The sequence below is a fragment of the Anabas testudineus genome, chromosome 17, assembly GCF_900324465.2.
Source record: "Anabas testudineus chromosome 17, fAnaTes1.2, whole genome shotgun sequence".
Classification (NCBI taxonomy): Eukaryota; Metazoa; Chordata; class Actinopteri; order Anabantiformes; family Anabantidae; genus Anabas; species Anabas testudineus.
Window position 1 is genome coordinate 14009402 of NC_046626.1, and position 20775 is coordinate 14030176.

General features: G+C 39.9%; 1 protein-coding gene across 1 annotated transcript; it reads right to left on the reverse strand.

The window, feature by feature from the left end:
- Positions 1-1026: 1026 nt before the first annotated feature.
- wnt3a (wingless-type MMTV integration site family, member 3A) lies at positions 1027-14137 on the reverse strand. Its single transcript, XM_026373742.1, has 4 exons — positions 13997-14137; positions 8977-9218; positions 3797-4062; positions 1027-3696 (listed from the first exon to the last, which is right to left on the reverse strand). The coding sequence occupies exons 1-4, from the start codon at positions 14086-14088 to the stop codon at positions 3217-3219; spliced, it is 1080 nt and encodes a 359-aa protein (XP_026229527.1). The 5' UTR covers positions 14089-14137; the 3' UTR covers positions 1027-3216.
- Between the last annotated feature and the right edge of the window lie 6638 nt (positions 14138-20775).

Genomic DNA, 20775 nt, shown 5'->3' on the forward strand with positions numbered 1-20775 from the left:
CATCACTGAGATTTCTTTGTGTTATTATTGTTTCTCCAAAACCACAGTTGGCTCCTGCAGTCCCTCAAAAGAATCCAATTATTGGTTCAGCCTTATTTTTTCCTCTTTCTTCCTATGACAAATCCACAGACTGTGTTTGAGCATTATGGCTTTAATCTAATGATGTTCATGGATGGACAGCTTGTTCACATCCTAGGTTTGTGACTGAGAGGTAAAAGAAATTGGATTTAATTTGTGCTTAAGAAGTGAATGGAAGGCATCAGTATTATCTGTGGTAGGTTTCCAGTGGCGTCTTTATAGTGAGGTACCATCTTCAGACAGACAGTGTGACTAAATCAGTGTCCTTCATGATTTCGCATAACCACCGACTACAAGCTTATTTGCATGAATGTCACTGATAAGGTTTTAAAGTTGGTAACAGAGATACATTATAAATGGTAATGTTGTGATGCGTACAGTTTTTGCATATAAATACATTTTTTAATTTGTAGATTGCCTGTTTTGAGTTTGAGCTACATGATGTGTTATTGTTATAGATTAGTTAGGGTACTCCTGGACAAATCATCATAGGCATCTGTCATCACTTCAACTTGTTGCTTCGTGACCTTTCAAAGCTGATTTTCATTTTCATTTTCATTTCAGTAATTCTGAAAGACGAGCATCAGTTGGCACCACTCACCACCGTGGCGTCACAAGTATTTTTTCCTTCCAGACTAGAGAAAGCTATTACACAAAAGTCACAACTTTATGAATTTACTATAAATTTGAGACTGGTGGTGCCTATGTCTTATATTAAGTCTCTATTTACTCACATGACAATGTGCTGTCATCTTCAAGTACCACATTTATACATATATAATATATGTTTGAAGGCCTCTTACAGTATGTTGGACACTCAGGGGTGCACCGTCACTTATAACTTGGTATTCACAGTTCACAGAAGGCAACAAAATTACTTTATTATATATACAATTAAGAGAACAACAGCCTGCTTGTTTATGTTGTTTTATTTTGGTGTTAAGGAGTTAACTTTTGAAATCTACTACACGCAGCAGGACAAATGATTCCTGTGTGCAGTCAGTGGAAAAAAAACAGAGATGAGGTAAAAATGCTACAGTGTTACACGTCACACAACACTGTTTCAAGAAGTATTTCTGCAAATATATACTTTTACTTACTAATATATACAGAGCACGAAATAAATAATTATAAAAAAAACGACACATTTTAGAAATCCATAAGAAAAAGCAAAAAAGTAGTTTGTACAAAACTTTGGATTTAAAGACTTAACAAAGAAAATTAGAACATAAGAAAATTGTCCATACAAGCAATCAGTCACATACAAGGTGTACGACATTAAACGCAACAGGTGTTGGACAGAAGATGGCTGCTGTGTACTTTATTAAAACATGAGTTCTCAGTCGTTGTTGTTGATGTTCAGTTGTGATGTAGAGTAATCATGGGTTGGCAATTTCGAGTAAAATCGGAGCACTATACATGCCTGAGACATAGCGTTACATTGACTGTAAACAATAGTTGAGGCTTTCGGGGAAATGGTGTGCACAAGGATTGATAAACATGTTACAGTTTGGATGATATTTCAGTAGTTTTTCAATTTTCAAATAAATAAATACTATGTTGTATTTCTTCTCAAATTAAGGGCGAGCAACACGATCGGTTTTGCTCTGACGTTTAGCATGACTACAAAATCCATAGACAACTACAAAATAACAACTTCTATGTTGGTCTATTTTGGTTAAATGGGAATTACTGTGTGTAAGAATTAGTCAAAACTTCACATTTTTTTTCCAAACTATATATATTATATTTCTTTCACAGAAAGAATCAATACATGCAAGAATATCTAGTACATATAACACAGACAAAGACACAATATATGTAAAAACCTAAAGCACACACATACACATATAATCTTTACTTAGCAGCATTAAAATAAGGGAAGTATTGATAGTTTCAGTGATGCTGCTTGTTGTTTAGTTTGGGGAACAATAAGCCACAACTGAGAATAATCACATGCAGAGGTTTTGGTAATTTTTTTGTACTAAAACTGCAAATTATGCTGCATTATACAGAGCTTATATGATACAGCTTAGTTTGCGGTTCATTTGACATTTATGTTTTTTTTTATGTTTGTTTGTTTTGTTGTTTTTAATGGAGCACATGATTTACTTCTATTTAACCAAACATGGAAATAAAAGAATATTATGTTTAAATGAAGTATGAATGAAACACAAATGTGAGATTATCACTTTTATAAATAACAGTTTCCCCCATACCCAGTCACATGAGACACTGCTAATACTGATAAGAACAAGGAGAATATGCTTCATATTTCTCGACAGGACAAGTGCTGACCTTTCAGATTCATTTACAGCTCTCTGACCACCGGTTTCATTTCTTGTCTTTGGTCATATCTCTCTACTGTATGTTGTTACTCTCAAGAAAAAGCTTCCAGTGTTTTCATATGTTTCAGGAAGTGTGCAGACTGTGAATGTTCTTGTTTTGCCAATGTTCAGTAGATGTGGCTCATGTCTACTCCTGGATAAAATTAGTCATTTAAAGCAGATATTAATTTGTTAGCTTAAGAATTTGTGAATATGTAAACACATTACAGCATGATAACTACATTCACTCAGGTGCAAGTGCATTCTTACCCAAATGTCAGTAATGTATTAACACTCTAAAACAAATACCCACTCACACAACTATACTGTTAGTTTTAAGGTATAAACATACATACAAATAATGTTGAGGAAGAGAATGCATGCTGTGTAGTGTGTTTGATCATGTAAATTGTTGATAAAGGTTAGCATTTTTGTGGCAGAAACAACGGATGATTAAGCATTGAAGAACTGTGACATTTGTCCCACAGGCTATTTTCCTAAACAGCAACTACTTGGAACACAGCAAGAAAAATTACCAATATGGTGTTTGTCAATTAGCCAACAGTTCTCCTTTTCTGTGTCAGTGCACAAAAACACCTTTGTCATCAACATTTTTGTCATCATCACCACCACAGTTCAGACAGATGATGCTTTGCGATGCTGATATAGACCTTTAAGTCTGCCACTCGAGTCCATGGACAGGTCAGACAAGGTTGCAGTCTTTCATTTCTAGTAGAAATGTTCTGGTATTTGTTCTTCTGCCTATTAAAGTCTTTAAATATAGGTGAGAAAAGCGGAGAATCAGAAGTCCCTATTTGCAGGTGTGCACGTCATAGACTCTCACACACTCCTGACAGCTGACGTAGCAGCACCAGTGGAAAATACAGTGGCACTTCTCCTTTCTTTTCTCAGTCCGCGTGTTGTGACCTCTTCCACAGCACAGGAGGTCACATCCGTCAATGCCATGTGACGTCAGGTTGCAGATGCGATCACGAGTCCCAAAGGAACCTGTCTGAGGGTTAGGGTCGCAAAAATTCGGTGAGCTCTCGTAATAAACCAAGTCGCGGTCTGTGGGGGGTTTGAAGTAGTTGTATTTGGGTCTCAGGGTCTCCACCCATCCACGGGACTCTTTATGTTTCTCCACCACCATCTCCGATGCACTGTCATATTTATCCTTCATGTAGTCACCAATAGCTCGGAAGTCAGGCTGAGACCACCAGCACGTCTTGACCTCGCAGCTCCCGGAAAGACCATGGCACTTACACTTCAGAAACATGTTGTCGTTTAGGGACTAAAAAAGAACACAAAGCAAAACAGTGTCTTTGTTAAAAATCTGAAAATGAAAAAACTGCTACAACACAGTAACCAGGAAGAGTTTGGGGATAACTAACCGTTCTTCCTGCCTCATTGTTGTGGCGGTTCATGGCTGAACGTGCATCAGGACGGTTCTCCCTCGCATCAGCAAACTCCCTGGACACCATGCTCCCGAACTCCACATCCTCACTGCAGCCACCCCACTTCCATCCCTCGCCTGGGGTCCCCTTGTGGCGTGTGTCACATCCACAGATGGTGGCTGAACCTTCAGCACAGGCACGGGTCACAGCAAACGCCACTCCCGCCGAGGCAATGGCGTGAACAAATGCTGACTCTCTAGTAGCTGAAAAGAGAATTATACACATCTATAAGACATAGTTTGGTTGAAAAACTTGCAGAAACCTTTCTGTCAAATTAAGTTGAGACATGAACAAAGAGTTTTTAAGTTATAATCACTAGATAATGCTAGAGAATATAGGTCAGCATCAGTTTACATGGATATCTGCTTGTGTTTGATTTTGTCTAATTGCATAAGCAAATACTTCTTAATCCACGTCAATAAGACAACATCAAACAGACTATACATACTATGATGTAGAGTCCATTGTTGGCTACATATCTTTAGGTCACACCTACCAAGGTATACCAGTGTGTGTTCATTTAGCCCAAACATCAATCGTGCTGTCTTAGAATAAGACCAGCAAGACCTCTGTGGCTCTGTCTGACATTGCTAACTGATGACTCAGAGGGATCAGGATCTTCCAGAGAGATGAGAGGAAGAGACGGGCCTGACAGGCCTATAATTAAGAGACTCAATTAAGCTTTTGAAAGGTTAGGATATGGCCTCACACTGAGGGGACAAGCCACAGACACAAAACAGAATCGGGATGGTAGTGTCCAGATATGCAACTCTGGGTGTCGTAGAAAGACATGCATTGCATGCTTCAGCATTTCCTGCTTCAACAAGAGATCGTCTTGAATTTATGTACTTGTATGGTCTTGCACAATTACAAGAAAAGAGAGAGAAAGGAGAGATGACGAGGTCACGTGAGTGGAGACACCAGGGGCAAACATAAAATGGGCAATATGAAAGAAAGTCAAGGGATAAACAGAGACACCCTTGAAAACTATTGATCTCAATAGTTTGGGAGTGTGTCGAGGCAGAAAGAAAGGCAGTGCATGTGCATGTTTCTGTCTAACAACAGAGGTAAAGAAAGAAAAGAAAGAAGGGAGGCGTATAAAGCTAAAGGGACTAGGAGCTCCTCCCTTATAGCAGGTTCCAACCAGTTTGAGGACTAAAGGGCATTAGAAACAATGATGCAAGAGAAAAAGTCTACTGGCATCCTCCACCACCCACCTCATACTACTTCTGTGTACACACAAGACTACTAATAGTCACACAAACGTTACATATAAAATGCTACTCTCCTTTGTCGAATCCTGCTCAGTGCATTCACCACAGACCATTTCACTTGGATATCATTTTCTTTGTTATGATGGTGAGATGCAATCACAGCATGAGGAAACTGTCTACAGTGATTAATTACATATCATCATGCATCATCTATAACTGACCAAGTATGAACTTTTTGTTTTTTAAAGTTTAGCGTTATGACTGAGTTGAAGTGCATTTCCGAGGTGCTAATCCTCTCAATCTAAAATGTCAAGGTATTTATACAGTGGTGCTAAAAAGATATTTTGTGTCTAGATTTTGTGGGACTGTCCACCTTTGAAACTTCCAGGTGTTTAATTATATTCTTCTCTGTAACACAAAACTAAATCACAAGCATAAACAAAATGGACCTAAAACAGAACCCAGGGGGACACCTGTGGAAATGATGCTGCGGACTATAAGTGGGTGGAGGGATGAAAATGGGAATGGACAAGAGATATTGGCAAATTAAATATGCCCTGGTGTCTTTCTCTGTTTATAAAGTTGTATTGACTTCCAAACATTTGTGAGAATATTAATTTATTAATATTTACAAACACTTCAGTCTAGCACTAATACTACTGTCCATAAAGTTCTAAACTGTTTATTACCATTAACCCTTTATGCTTTTTGTTTTAAGTGTATCAAATCAAATGTTTTTTTCTACACAATAACAATAATAATAAACAAAAACAACTAAAGGTAATTAATCCTACTCAAAACACACAGGATTTATGAGGAGAATATGAGGAGTGTTCATATTGTAACCCTGGTGCCAATGTTAATGATGTTAATGCAAGTTTTTAACTTGTATCTCAGTATAAAAAAGCAATCAGAGGTTTATCTTACTTACAGTGTACTTTATCTAACTTCTACTCATATTTCATTTCATTTAGAAATGTAGTCCCTTGCAATAGCACTTACTTCACCTGGAAACACCAACTGATACATTAGTTCCACTGCTTTTCTTATTTTTATGACCAATTTATGGTATTTCAGGATGCTTTTCCTCCAACAATACTCCTCCACCAAACTTTGCCAGAGCCTGGCAGCCCAAGTGGTCCCTACAACCTGCTGGGGGGTTGAATCCCCTATTGTGATGCCACTGTCACGCTGTGTTAGTCTCACAATGGCCCCAGATATTTTATATGAAATTTGCCCTGGCCAGTGATTAGTGGGGACCAAGTTAAGTCATAGCAACAGAGAACTATGCATTGGCTGGACCCTGCTTGTCGGCAGACGGGGAAATCCCTATTCAAATGGTTTAATAAAACAATCTAAAGGGCGTGTGAATGGGGAAAAGCAGTTTTTCTCCTGCTTAATCTCATGGTTGCGAAGATATTGTGCTCTGAGCAGTGCCCAGCAGGGAGTGGGGCTAAGGTCCCCCCATCAACTCCATTTACCACACCCCTTCTTTCTTTCTTGCCCAGAGTTAATGATATACTGGTGCGCTAGTTTCCCTCCCCCAGCATGGAGAGACATACGTCTCATGAAAAGCAGAGACCCTTTTGCTCATCCTAAATAGTTACACTTTCTTATTCTCAGGTCGTAGGTCGTAACCCACATCCCCTAACGGTTTCCCGGTTAGATGCTCTGATGGTTTAGATGGGACTCAGTGAGTCAGGTTAAGTTTGAGTTGGATTCCCTGGTAAAGAAAGTGCCTACAGGGCATGAAGATTAGATAAGTCACGGCTACCACAGAATTAAACTTTGCAGGTCCTTCACATATTTTACATATTATGTAACAGGAGTTTCCTATGACCCCTATTTAATTTAATGGTTTCAAGCCGAACAGTGACTGCATGTCTATACCTGTGTGGTTTTGTGGTTGGTAATACTTGTGAAACTGTGATCGTCCACTTTTTGTAATCTTAATTATTCTATCATATGACTCATAAACTGCAGCCCGATTATACCCATATAGTAGTGTAAGTGTTCTGTAAATACCAAGAATGCCGAAACTGCTCCGGGATCGGCTCTGTGAACACCTGCGCGGCTTTCTATTACCTTTCATCACAGGCAGATTCCAGCAGTGCATGTTTTGACACTTTAGTTAATGTAAATTAATGAGTGCTGACGCAGACATAGCCTAAAGCTAGGGCTTGTGATGTTGGGTGTGGAGTGAGAGAGAAACATAGAAGGAGGGTCTGACCCTGTGTGATGGAGAAAGAAAATATGCAGGTTAAAGAATATGATCATTTTAAAGGCTGGAGTAACTTAACTTTTTCATGTTATAATATATAAGATTCAGTTTGACAGCGTGCATTTAGATAGATGAATCTTTGTGTGTGGCCATGTGAGTGTATGATCACATCTGACGCGGGCATGTATATGTGTTTAAAAGGAGGTTGTGTGAGTGATTTAATTATTTCCACAAGCAGAAACTGTAACATGTTTTCCATCCAGCCTATACTGTAATTGTATTCTTTTAGCTGTGTAGTCTCAACTCAATTCACAAAATCACTTCCTCCTTTAAGGTCCATGTTTTTCAGCTTCTTAATCCGCCTCTGTAAAACAAACTAATGTCATTGGTGAAAAGGACATGGGTAGTGATGGGCTAACTGATAGGAACTAAGCTTCTGAAGCCAATAAAGGCGCCTTACTCTTCCTTTGAGATTTGCCCCTAAAAAGGCAGGAGGAAACCGACACACAACAGTTTGAATTGCAGACAAACAGACACCAGTGAGGACAATGGCCCTGTTGCACAGACAAACAGCAGCATCAATCAAATCCAATGAAATGGAAGCCCTCTCCTACTAAGCCCTATCAAAGACCCGTGAGCCCCTGAGTCACTCTCCTTGGCCTCTGACAAAGGCACTTAATCCAGTCACTTTGACCTCTCACATTATTAAGGGCCTCAGTGACCTTAATCCAATCAAAATGATTTACTAAAGCCCAGTAGCTGCCTCCTCTTTCCACTCTGTATTCCTGCAATTTAGGCCTGGGAGGGAGGCAATAGGAGAGATGTGATGGCATTTTGCACCACAAAAGGGCTGGGATTGAGAACCCCTATCGTTAGCCACCTACTTGAGCTCAAGCCACTTCTATCAACTGGCTCAGGAGTTTATTAAAAGCAATTGCCCTAACTAACCTCCAGCCCCCCAGGGCATCAGTCTTCTGTAAACTGGGTGACAGGTTTAGATCCCCACTCTGAACCCTCATGCTCTGCATTCGTTCTCAATTTTAAAATTGAATTTAGAAAATTAGGAAGAAGCAAAACAGAAGAGGAAAACTCTACAGGAGTAAATATGCTTATTCATGTTGGGTTGATGAGGGTTAGGTGAAAATACCAACACCACTCTTATGTCTGTGCTATGAAGCCACAGCCAGCACTCTGCAAGCTTAACTTGAAATCTTGCGTCGGGTACTTCAGAGGAGACAGAACAATCACAGGGGATTCCCTCCTAAAGAAAACTCTAACAAGACAGAACTTACTCGCCTTAATTGTGTACATTATTCCATGCATGCAGGCTGCTCAGAGCTTGTTCAGTCCAAAGTCTATTTAAACAAGGATTTGAATGAGCATAATGAATGATGCACGCAGGGAGTGCAGGTTCTCTACTGCAAATACTTTTAAGACGTGTCTTGCTAATAGAAGAGCAAATGAGCATAAAAATATATAAAGTCACGTTCTTACTACTTTATTTTTAAAAGATTTTCAGGCTTAATATTAATTTAGACTATTGTTTGTTTATGTGCATGTGGCACTAATACAAATATCACCTAAGCAAAACAACACTAGGAATTCTGGGGGGTCAGGGACAATGTCGTTCTCATATGTGTCAGAATTCACAGGAGAATCAAGTGTTTGTTGTGTAACGTTACCTTTATCTAACACTGGCCCAAAAATGGCCAGGTTGTCATTGATTGTGGTGCAGTTCCAGCGTCTGCCTCTGAACTGGTGCTGGCACTCCTGGATGCCTATCTTCACCCCCTCTGCCACACTGGGCATGATTTCCACGTAGTTCCGGCAGAAACGCAGCTGTTTGGGAACCAGACCTGGGATGCTGCCACAGAGAATGGGTTGAGTACCCAGTGAGGAGTATTGGTGGCCCACTGCTAGTGACCTAAAAGAAGAGGGGAAAGACACGTGAATGCTTTTTCATGATGGCTTCTCATCGTGCTATCTGTCTGCGTCTTGATCTATTGATTAACCACTACTGACGGTAAAGACTGATTTCCCTCGCATGGAGCAGTGTAATTTTATGTCTGCCCACATTTGATTGAGCGTGTTTATTTGCTGTATCAGATGCTACCATTAGGCGTCCATCTTTTATCCCTTCAACTACCCTTTCTGCAGACACCTGGCCTTTGTGTGTAGTGATTGCAGCCCTGCTGCCACAGAAGCAGGCAGTCTTTCTGTCTAAGATGAAAGTCCCCAGTGCATCTAGAGGTCTTCATAGACCTTAAGCTGACAACTTGGAAAACTACACCTTGTTATTAACTGTCCGCACACTTAACAGACCTTCAGCTTAGGGTAATAAGAGTGCAATGCAAACCCTACACTGAAACTTCAGAGAGTGTATTAAGAGTAACACTGAACCCAACCCCCCCTACCTATTTTCCTTTGAGGAAGGTATTCTGGGATGTGACAAGTGCAAACTTGGTTCACTGATTACATCTCTCTGTCTCATTGCCTTTCTCCATGTCTTTATGTATTTTTCTCCTGTCTCTCAATTAGCACTTTTAGTATTTAGTAATTATAGAAATTTGATAGCCATTGTACCATTGTTTGCTATGTAACTGGGCCAATTTTACCATTTTGCTTCATTGTGCTTGTACATGGCCACGTTTTACAGAAGGTCTAATTGTATATTATATATATATTACTCCTCTTCATGTATACATATTCATGTGTTTTTGGGTAGGTTACATGTTTAAGGACATATAGAGATGTTGTAAAACCATGAATGCAATCTGCTATTAGTCGCCAATTAACTAATATAACGTTTCTATAAATGCCTGACCTGTTGACCCGGGCTCCTCAATTTTTATTGAAATGTCACCAAAATCAATGTTTTGACTGCTTGATTACTTAATAGCAGAGTTCCTATTATCTTTGGCAAATGTCCTGCAAAGTAGTTACAAAGAAGCTTGTTGGCAATCCAGACAAGTTGTCTTTTCACATTCAACTGTCTGTTAAAGAGCTGGCAGCAGTAATCTGATGATCCTCCCCTGAGTTATATGGGGTTGATAACAGTTACTGTAGTTTTTGCACAATGGCAGAGCCAGAGCAGGTGTGCAGTCTTTTGCTGCTCAGTTAGCTCGGTGTCTAATGACCTGCTCAGTGTTGTTCAAGGACTAATCACCGATCACAACATGATTACAAAAAGTTCTGACACTGGCCTCAGGCAGCTTTCTTGAAAAACTCAACAAAGCAAGAAAAATCTGCTCAGCCAAACGACCCCTGGCTGACGGCTTCTGGGGGCTTCATAGATGTTGACCTGGAACACTTCACTAATGTATTAAAATGCAATAACTGATTTTGGTTTCATTTTAAAGATCACACTCAAATGTTATCAGGTGTCAAGGTATGCAGAAGCCATCGGCTGCCCTGTTAAGTGAACTATGCTTCTACACCCTGAAGCAAACCCGTCAAAGTGGTTTTATTAGAATTTCTCCTGTAATTTCTACAAACTAGACGGCTCTAGTTAATCATAAATGCACCATCCAATGAGCAAGCAATGCCAAGTTGAAAATGTCTCCAGAGGAAATCACATTTGTCTGCAGTTTGTCTGCAACATTCATCAGTAAACCAAGGCGCTCCTGTTACAAATTGACCTCTCTTTGGCCCTTGTCAGTCCATATACCCCAAAGCACATCATTCCTAAAAGAAACCTGAGCCCACATCCAAACCTGGAAGAAGACTTTTGGTTTGTCCCAAACACACTCAACAAACAGAGCCAGACACAATGGAAAGCAATGGGGTGATGTTTACTGGGACTGGAGGTAGTGAAATTAAATGCTGCAGGGCTCCAAGTCTGTCTAGTCTTTAATCAGATCTGCTTCCTCTTTCCTCTACAGGAGAGGCGTTTGCATGACATGTTTATTAACTCCACTCAAAGCATTAAATTAATGAATGACAAAATGCATTCGAAAAGCGGATAGGCCATGGCGAATTAAGGTCATAAGCTCTTTTCAAGGTATAAATATGACTTGTCATGTGATTTCCTGTGTTCAGGTTCATCTTGGCCCCGGTCTTTATCAAGCTTTCGCCCTACTCATCAGGACTGCGGTCTTTTTGCGTGCATTTCACTCAGATTACCATCTTGAACCATGTCACACACAAAACCGTCATGAGTCAGTTTGCTCCTGTCGGTCCACTCATGCTCATGTCTGTGTCTCTGTTTGAGTGGGGCTGAGTAATCCATGCCACCTCTTCCTGTGTTAGGAAATGGCCTTAAGATAGGAGGCACCAGGGAGATTTATGATTTTTTAAGAAGGTATTGCATAAAGATCAGTGTTGTTAGATACCAGCTTCAACAAATATTTAAACACGCCTGGTATATTGCCATTTTAAGGATTCTAGGCATCTATTGAGTGGTACTGCCTTAAGTCTCTCTCTAAGTCCTTCAGGAAAATCCATTCATCTTCTCAGAACTGGTGCCCTTCTGAGAAACTGTTCGGTGAGATTGGTAAAAAAGTGTTTGAAGCAGCGGGTTCTAATTTTGTTAAGGCTTATGGTGTCAAATGAACACTTGCCTACAGAAAACTGTTACAAATAAGTACTTAAGCAAAACATATATAACATTCAATTTTTCTCTAAGTACAGACCTTCCCCCTCTCATCTAAGTGTATCCAGCACAGGTTTAATGCATATTTCAGCAAGCCCAAGCAGGGTACCTTAGAATTACCACTTTACTTGTGGGCCCTGGGGCCTTGGAGCTGACTTTGACATCAAGAGAATATGTTTGGGAAAAGGAATGTGCGGCAAGCTTTCACCTCCAGGTATTTATCTTCCAAGGTGGGGTGGACTAGGGAAGGGGGTGGTGGGTGCAGTCAGGCTGTGTTATGGCAGGTAGAGAGGAGACAGACATGAACCTGTCTTAGTGCAAATCTGTATCCCCACAGTCTAGTAGTGTGGCACAGAGGTTGAGAGTGATGCCGTTCCAATGGCCACTTGAAACAAAGGTCACGAGGTTTTGTCAGCTAAACATCCTGAGTTGCGTTTCACAGTGATAGCTCTAAAATAGCTGACATGCTGTTTGCAAATGCAGAGACAATGCAGGCACATTGAGAGCAATCCAAAAGGAACTACAGTTTTTGACTTGTGAAAAGTTGCTATGAAACAAAAAATACATCAGTCTTGCAAGGAAGAAAAAAAAAAAAACCTTCCATATTACGTCAAGTTGTCAGAGTTAAAGGTGACTTAACGTGCTACTTCAACAAAGATTGTATGAAATGTTAGGAGTGATACAGCAAACCTTTATGTTTACTCTTTTGATGCAGTCTTCAATCAATGGCCTAAAACCACTTCCTAAATCAAACAATCAACACAGAAGTTTGTTCCTGACTTGCTGCAAAGTTTCTGTTATGACAGAATGGAAACCTGTCTTTTGTTGTGTCATTCATAACTGGGTCTGCAAAAACAACAACAACATGAAAACGCTTTTTTTTTTAAATGGTGAAATTCAAGGTCTTTCCTTGCTGTATATGTGAGTGTGCGGGTAAGAGAGAGAGTGCGAGAGAGAGAAAACAACATTGACTTGCAACAAGAAACACATCAGATACAGTGAATCTTGAATAAGTGGGAAAAGATTTCACTGTGGATTTACGCACTAACTTTTAGGAATGTATTTTGGGGTCACTTTTTTTTTTCCATTTCTGGGTCCAGAGTGCCCGCCATTACATGAGGATTTCCTTCCAGCTGAGCGTGTAATTAGTTTCTCATCAGTATTATCACCAGGGGACCCATTAAGGGAAGCAGATTAGAGTACATTCAATATCTAAGCAACCTAAAATGTTCAATAACTTATTTGAAAAATGTGAAAGCACCATATTTAAGGGAAATAGTGCTAATCAGTGACAATAATAATTATAAGTTGTATGTTGTAAATTTATTAAATACGATGTATAATTAAGCTTTTGTATCATGGATTTACCCTCTCACCACAAGCCCTGCAGTGAGTCATTGCCTCCGTTAAGATTAAAGAGAGACTTTCTAGAAAGACACAAAATTACTGTTATTATTAAGGTTGTTATTAAGCCTTTATTTCCATTTGGTTACAGGTGAATTAAGAATCCCAAGTCTGAAAATAATGATTCCACTTCACTTATTGCACTGATTCTCCTACTAACATGACCATAAACTCTGTGAACACTTTAAAGAGCAGTTTATGCACATAGCTTTAGGAGGCTACTGTTCAAGCATCCTCAGCCATGGTGGGAGCAAAACTCTGGGCAAAATGTCATCCTTGTTCTGTGCCACTTTGACCCCTAGCGCGCAAACACATCACACACACACACACACACACACACACACACACACACACGAGCGCACAAACTTTGCACCTGCTGCACCATGAATATGAAAATGTCTCTCAGTCAAAATGCACCGTTCATGCTGCAAAATATACACATGGAGACGTTTAGACCTGCACAACTTGGAGTGTCTATAAGTGTGTTTCCTGCAGTTAGTCTTCACATTTCATTTCGGATAGTTAACACTCGTGCCAAACGACTTAAACTGAGAACACTGGAACACTTTTACTATCCTCAATGTTTCGCTCCTGTAAGAAACTAAATTAAAACTGAAACTGACAGAAGACCATCAGCATTACACACATTAAAAAAATAAAAATAAAATGCCGCAATTTGTCCGGGATATAGTGAAAATAAAACTTACCACCAGATGGGATAACTTGCCATAACATGCGTAAGCCCACAGAGCAACAGGAAACATCCAAGGTATATCATCCTTAAAGTTTCGCAAAACATCTCCAGCACAATGCCTACATGCGCGCTCTTACGCGCGCTGAGATTTTAACTGAAGAGCCAAATTAAAAAAAAAAAAAAAAAAAAAAAAAAAAAAAAAGAAAGGAAAGGAAAGAAAACGAATCCGCACTGATGACTTTTTTTTTTTTATTTCGATCCTCTAGGAAATCTCAAGGAGGATCTACCTTGCGCGTCTAGTCGTGGCACAACTCCGGAGCCAAATATTAAAAGTTAAAAGCTCGCTTTCTGGGACCCAATCAGCAGGTATTGCCAAAGGGGGAATCCTGATGAGAAGTTCCTCTGTTGTCGAGTCAAGGCAGTTTTGAACTCAAGACACCAGAACGAGCTAATTTTAAGATGTGTTTTTAGTGCTCATTGAGAATTGGTCGCATTAGCATGCAGTGTGTGTGATATATAATGTTGTTTAAAGGAGAGAGGGAGGGTCTGAGGGGTTTTAAATAGACATCGGAACCCCTGTGGATTGCGTAGCTATAACAACCTGTCCGGATTTCACTCCCTGGCTTGAAGCTTCTAAAATGCAGAAATAAATATGTGTGAATTGCTTGAGACCATTATTAAGGTCTCCACTCCTTTATTTCTGCCTGGCTGCCAAGTTAGGAGATTTTGTCCTGACGGATTCACAAAGAATTTACTAAAAACTAAACTAAACTGCTTGTTTAGATTTTTCCTAATAATTCCTAATTCTTTGAGCATTGGTTTATTATTTGTTCTTTAAGCTACAAAAATGCTCTTTTATTGCTGCCATGTGTTTTTAATGTTTGCTGCCACATTGTAAAGGAGTGCTGTCACAATCCTGCTGAAACGCCACATATTTAAACATTAATCAGGGAACGAATTTATTTCCTCTAATGATTTCATCTAACACGCTGTTATAACGTGTCCACATCTTCGGGAGCCTCACTTCACAGCTGCCTACATGAGAAGGTGTCAGCCCGTTTATTCCAACAAAAATATCCGACATAATTGGCCGCACCACTGAGTTTAAAAGGTAGACTGTGTGTATCCCTTTCTCAATGTCAAGTGACTGTTGATAGCTGATCTAATAGGAGGTGGACCGGTCTATCCATTTACAGGCACTGATGCTTATCTGCAGATTAAAAAAAAAAAAAAAATCAGCCCTAGTTGTGCAACATCAGCGACTAACTACAGAGAACAAGACAAGCACGAAATTGAATGTCAAATCTGACTCTTTAGTGGAAAAGTGGAAATCATGTTCACTCTGTTGCTATTACCAGAATAGCCACGTATCTATATGATTATAGCAAGTGATTTAATAATAAATACACAAATTCAATCCGTAAAACTTCATGTATCATTGTTGTATTTCACCTGCAGGGGACTTGAAATGTGATGTAAATGTGATGTTTAAAGATGAGAGAAGAGAGGATTTCTGGCCGAAAACAAGAAAACGGAGCCCTGGAGAAGAAATGTGCGCATTGAAGCTGATTTCTTTTTTATTTTTTATTTTTTTATTTAAATATTTTTATTGCCTTTCAGTAAGCGGAAGCTTTTAGCTGCAGGACATGTTTAATTTGTGATCAAATAGTTAATAACAGACAGTGCTGCACCTCATGAGCTCAAAGTGCATTACGTGTTTGCTGGAACCTTCTATAATATTACAGCCATTTTTATTCCAGTGTTTTAATTTGATTGCATGTTTTCACTCAATGTTTATTTATTTGTGTCTTTTACGAACTCTGAACTTTGAAGGATCCTCTGCCTGTCCGGATGAATTCATTCTGAATCTAGGACTATATCTGTTTAGGAGCCATGGATTCACCATCTAACTCAACACAGGGAGTTTATCTTTGTCTTTTACAGTTATTCTGATTAAATATGCTGTAACTTTGACTATAAATTCGTGATCAGTCGTTTTCTCTCCAGATGAATTAATATTACCCACCTGTCCATTAACTCGTCTCTCAGACATCTACATTTATTCAGTCTTTGCTGTCTCTGTAGTGTAATTTGCCAGTTTACTAAACTTCAATGACGGAGGACACAGAACAGGGTCCTGAAACTTTCTGGGTCCGTGCTCTGCAGACAGAAGGATGATGGTAACGCCATCCAGTGGAGACTGCTGTGCACTGCAAACCTGGCACATGTATTAAATGAAAACCTTGTACTGAGTAATCTAATATTCAATTGGTGTGTTGTATTTAAGTACAATAGCGAAGTAATCCTTCCACTAAACTATTATACAAAAACTACAACTGATATTAAAAGCACATATCACTACTACGATTGTTAACAACACCAATACTAATTCTATCAGAATGATTATATATATGTTCTGTTTTGTAATAGGTAAACCACAAGACAATAACAAAGATGATAGACTGATGAGTTCAGATGCATTTAGGGTCCTGACTACATTTGAAGGAACGACGTGCACATCTGCACACTTTCCTGGTTGCTCTAACTTGCGTACAGTGTCTTTCTGAGTATAAACTCAAATGGTGCCATTATTTTGTTTGGATCATATTTAATACATGTTTCTCACTCGCTTGTGGACATGACTTAAATTAGAGCATTTATAAAGTGGGCCCTTTTTACTCCCAGTAGCTGTCATCACTGACACAGAAGCCAAGTCAGTAGGGGAGTTCAACTTCTACATACAATCAGTCACATTTGTGATCACACAGTGAATACATCTCGAACTCTATTCAGCAAACTATAAACTGTTTATTTCATCTCCATCAACACATACCTCTCCACTCCAGCCCTTTCTCTGCATTCAGGTTTTCCCCCTGAGCAAACAGAAGGCCATCGTAACACCTCTGCATGCCCATGGGTGACCTCACTGTGTCAGTGATGTCATTCACAAGTGAGTCTTGTCATTGCACTGCATCACAAGGCTCAGTCAAACTCCCTGGTTTGACATAACGCAGCCACACTAACATCATGCCATACGCAAATATTGAACTAAACGTGCTTTCATTACTTCAGTCAGTTTTCCATGAATGTTTTTCCGCGGAGCCGTGGAGCTGTTAACGCTTTTGAATTGAGCATTCAAGTGTCCTAATAAGTTGCAACTAATGCACAAGGAAGAACTGACTGGGTAGAGCCTGAATTTGACAGCATCAAGATCTGTGTTGTGTACAAATGTGACAGCACCACTAGATGTCAGCATTGTAATGGAATTACAAAAAGAAAAGTAATAGAAAGGGCAAAGGAAGTGGAATTGAATTTATTACTATGATATTATTATATTATAATCATAATACAACAAGATTAAATTAAGGAGAATAAAATATCAAAGAAATCGTCCAATTTGTTCAAATTCAATTATGACTGAAGATGTAAATGAACTCTCTCATCAGTCTGATCAGTGACACATTATCTTGAACAGGCCTCCGCTTCAAGCTACTGTGAAAGTAAACAAACCAACAAGGAGGGAAGCTGTGTGAGAACCTCCACTAATCATCTTCTGTACCTCCTTATTTGAACTATTGCAAATTTTCTTTCCTTTAAATCATCATTAAAAATAAACAATGACCCTTCGCTCTGTGTAACCAGCACAGTCTGAGCTGTGATCTTTCCAGGAGAAAGGAAGGAGGTTTGTGCCTCAGTAAGATGTGGCACACCCCACGAGCTCACACCTGGAAACAACTCATCACTTTCCCCTTGCACTTCTCAGCCAGTCTCCAGACATGGGAAACTAAGCAAAGGGTCTGCCTCTGCTTTGACTTTATCTTCAGGATGGGCATTACCACAGGCGTTGACGTCCATATCTCGCCTCCTCGCCCTTTGATAATACAGGGTGTGAAAAGGCTTCTGATAAGAGAGAACAGGGGAGACAACTTCCCAATCTTAACATAAACTGCCATCTGCTGAATCAAAAAAAAGTGCGGGTGAGAAAATGATCCAGGTACAAATTAATCAATGATCCAAATTTTCAAGACAGCACATAGATAAGGAAGGACTGAGATTAGATCCCTGTTTGAACAGAGAGTACCGAATCCCTAAAGAGCACCATCACAACTTTAAAGTAGCCAGAGATATTTTACTAACGCAGAGAGAAAAAAGTGAAGTTGCTCTTTAAGACACAATTCAAAGTGAGTCTAATTTAAAGTCTACACTAATTTCTGAATACATTCATCTGCAGCCCTAGAATCCTTCTGCCTGTCTCCACTTGCAACATGTAAGTCTGGTTTTGTCTACAACTGAAGTGTAGTGGGATTACGGGTGACAGAAGGACTCAGAGAGTTGTGTTAACGCTGAGGTCGCAGCAGGATGACGCTCTTTAATTACAGGAGCAGCCCTGAATGTCATATCAGGGTACAGGGCTTTTTTTATTGACTGCTGCGAAAGAGACATTCTTCACTTCTTCATTTCTCCTGAGTCTCTTCTCCTTCTCGGGTCTTTTCCACACTATGACACATTCCTCTGGGTCATCCCAGGTCGCAATCAGCTGAGAGGGAGGCTGCACTAGCTGCAGCTGCACAGCTGGACTCTGTCTTGTTTCATTAATGCTAAGTAAAGCAGATCATACCGTTCCATCAACACCACCTGTCGGTCAAGAGCAACGAACAAATCTCTATACATCTAACGTATCGTCCGCCTGTGTCGTCTGGCTTTCCTGGCTGAGGCGCACATGTGACTACTTTTACTGTTGAGACTGCGCTGTGTCATTGTAGATGCTGTCTTCAGTGAAATGAAGTCAACCTGGATGAATGGTTGTATTTGTTCAAGGGCAAATAGAAAATTGCGATTCTGTAAACACCATTCAAGCAGCAAGAGTGTTTCAAAGGTTGCTGGGAAACCAAAGAGTGGATCTGATCCTGCCGCTTTTGGCAATAAAACGCCTAGTAGACTGTGGTTTGATATTAATGTCAGATAGTAATGTTTGCAAGACATGAAATGCAATTAACGCTTGAACGTGAGGAAAATGTTTCCACAACCTCACCTAACATTTGAAAGTTTCCCTTTCTCACTTTTTTCAAGATTGAATTTGACTCCACCAAGCGTTTCACCTTGCATTAAAGGTATTCTGTGTTTCCTCCCACAGTTACAGAGTGGAGGCAGCCTACATGTCCCTACATAAACACTTTCAAGAATGGACAAGCCACCACATGCTCACGTACAATTTGGCTCAAGTGTGTCATAACACTTCACTTGAAAATGTGTATAGACTATAGGTTATGTGCCACAAATGAAGCACTGGTATTAAGTTCCACTGTAGTGTTTTTTGATAGTAAGGTGCTTCCTATTCACACCGCGGCCACTTGCTTTGGTGACACTATGAGGAAAAAGTTCTGTAATCTTTTGAGCTCTAAGGACGCCTTTTACCACCTTTTCCTTTTATGTGTGAGCTATAGTTGATTTCTTCTCGCCTTCAGATGTGATCAAACCAACAGGAGAGGTCGACGGTGCTTGTACTGAGGTTTCAAAACCAGTCGCTGCCTCCCCAGCCCCTGAGAACTGCTGCACATGGTACACCCGATGCCTGAAACAGCAGAGTGGCGCAGACGCACCGTCAGCCTCCAAAACCTAAGCCACAAATTGTGTCTGGTACATGGAAAAGATCATGTGGCCCTGCAGCGGAGTAGGGGTGGTGAGAATGAGGAGTTTGGTGGTAACTGGGTTGGGATTGGACGGATACGATTTACATTCCTCTCCAGGGATGTGATATCGAGACAAGGTCAGACCAAGGCTAATACATAAAACTCTGAAAAGAGGGTGGAATCTCATCTTTGTTCTTTATTCAAAATTCCTTTTTAAATGTAGAATAACATATTTCATGTGAAATCCACATGCTGCGTAACTTTCTACGACTTCCAATCTGTCTTGCATTAAATTAATCAGCCACAGCTTTTTAGATATCTTTGCCTAATTTATATGGACATGCAAAACATACCTTGCACGCAGTGTTTCTTATAAGTTAATGCTGTATGTTGAATTTATTATTATTATTTTTTTGCATTTTGGGCACCTTACAAGAAAATACCTCAAATTCAATGAACATCCAACAGCACATTCCATCTAATTTGAATTGTCAGTGCACAGACTGCTCTTAATACCCAGAGGAACCTCATTGTAATTGCAAAGAAATGTAACACTGCAGGCTATCGCACTAATCTGTAGTAAGTATTCAAGTCACACTTGGAACTGAAACAAAGTTGACTTTTCTACATCATTATTTGAGGGTGCCTTTCTCATGGATATCAGATACGTCTGTTCTCAGATAATAATCACATCTAAAATGCGTTTTGTTCATTTATATATGCGTGGTAGCTTCTGGGAGAGAATCAGAGAGGTGGAAAATGCTACAGGTGGCTGATGTAGAAACGTATCTCCAGCAGCAGAAAGGAAAATACTCCTGATAGCCTATAAAAGATTAGTGTCCATTACCAAACACATTTCTGCAACCACCTACGACACCTTTGACAGCTCCCAGTTGAACCCTTGTAGTAGCCCTGGTAAAAACAAACAATAAAGAACAAACAAACAAAAAAAAAACCCCACACACTTTGGCAGTGTGGCGGTGCTCCTTCGACACCAGAATGAAACACGCTCTGTTTTCTTGGTTGCCGGGACTGAGAAGAGGGGGCGAGTGTGTTTTAAGAAGGGTGTGGGAATCAATTATCCCACTCAAGAGACATGCAGGACCAGTGGGTATTGCTTGGGATTAGTGTCCATTCTTGTCATGTACTGACAAACCCTCTC

Bases quoted from the DNA above. Each gene is read 5' to 3' on its own strand.
- wnt3a (XM_026373742.1), bottom strand. From the start codon at position 14,088: ATGTTTTGCGAAACTTTAAGGATGATATACCTTGGATGTTTCCTGTTG. The intron at 9,219-13,996 runs GTAAGTTTTATT...CTCTTCTTTTAG, and splicing joins GCAAGTTATCCCATCTGGTG to GTCACTAGCAGTGGGCCACC. The intron at 3,697-3,796 runs GTTAGTTATCCC...GTTCTTTTTTAG, and splicing joins ACAATGAGGCAGGAAGAACG to TCCCTAAACGACAACATGTT.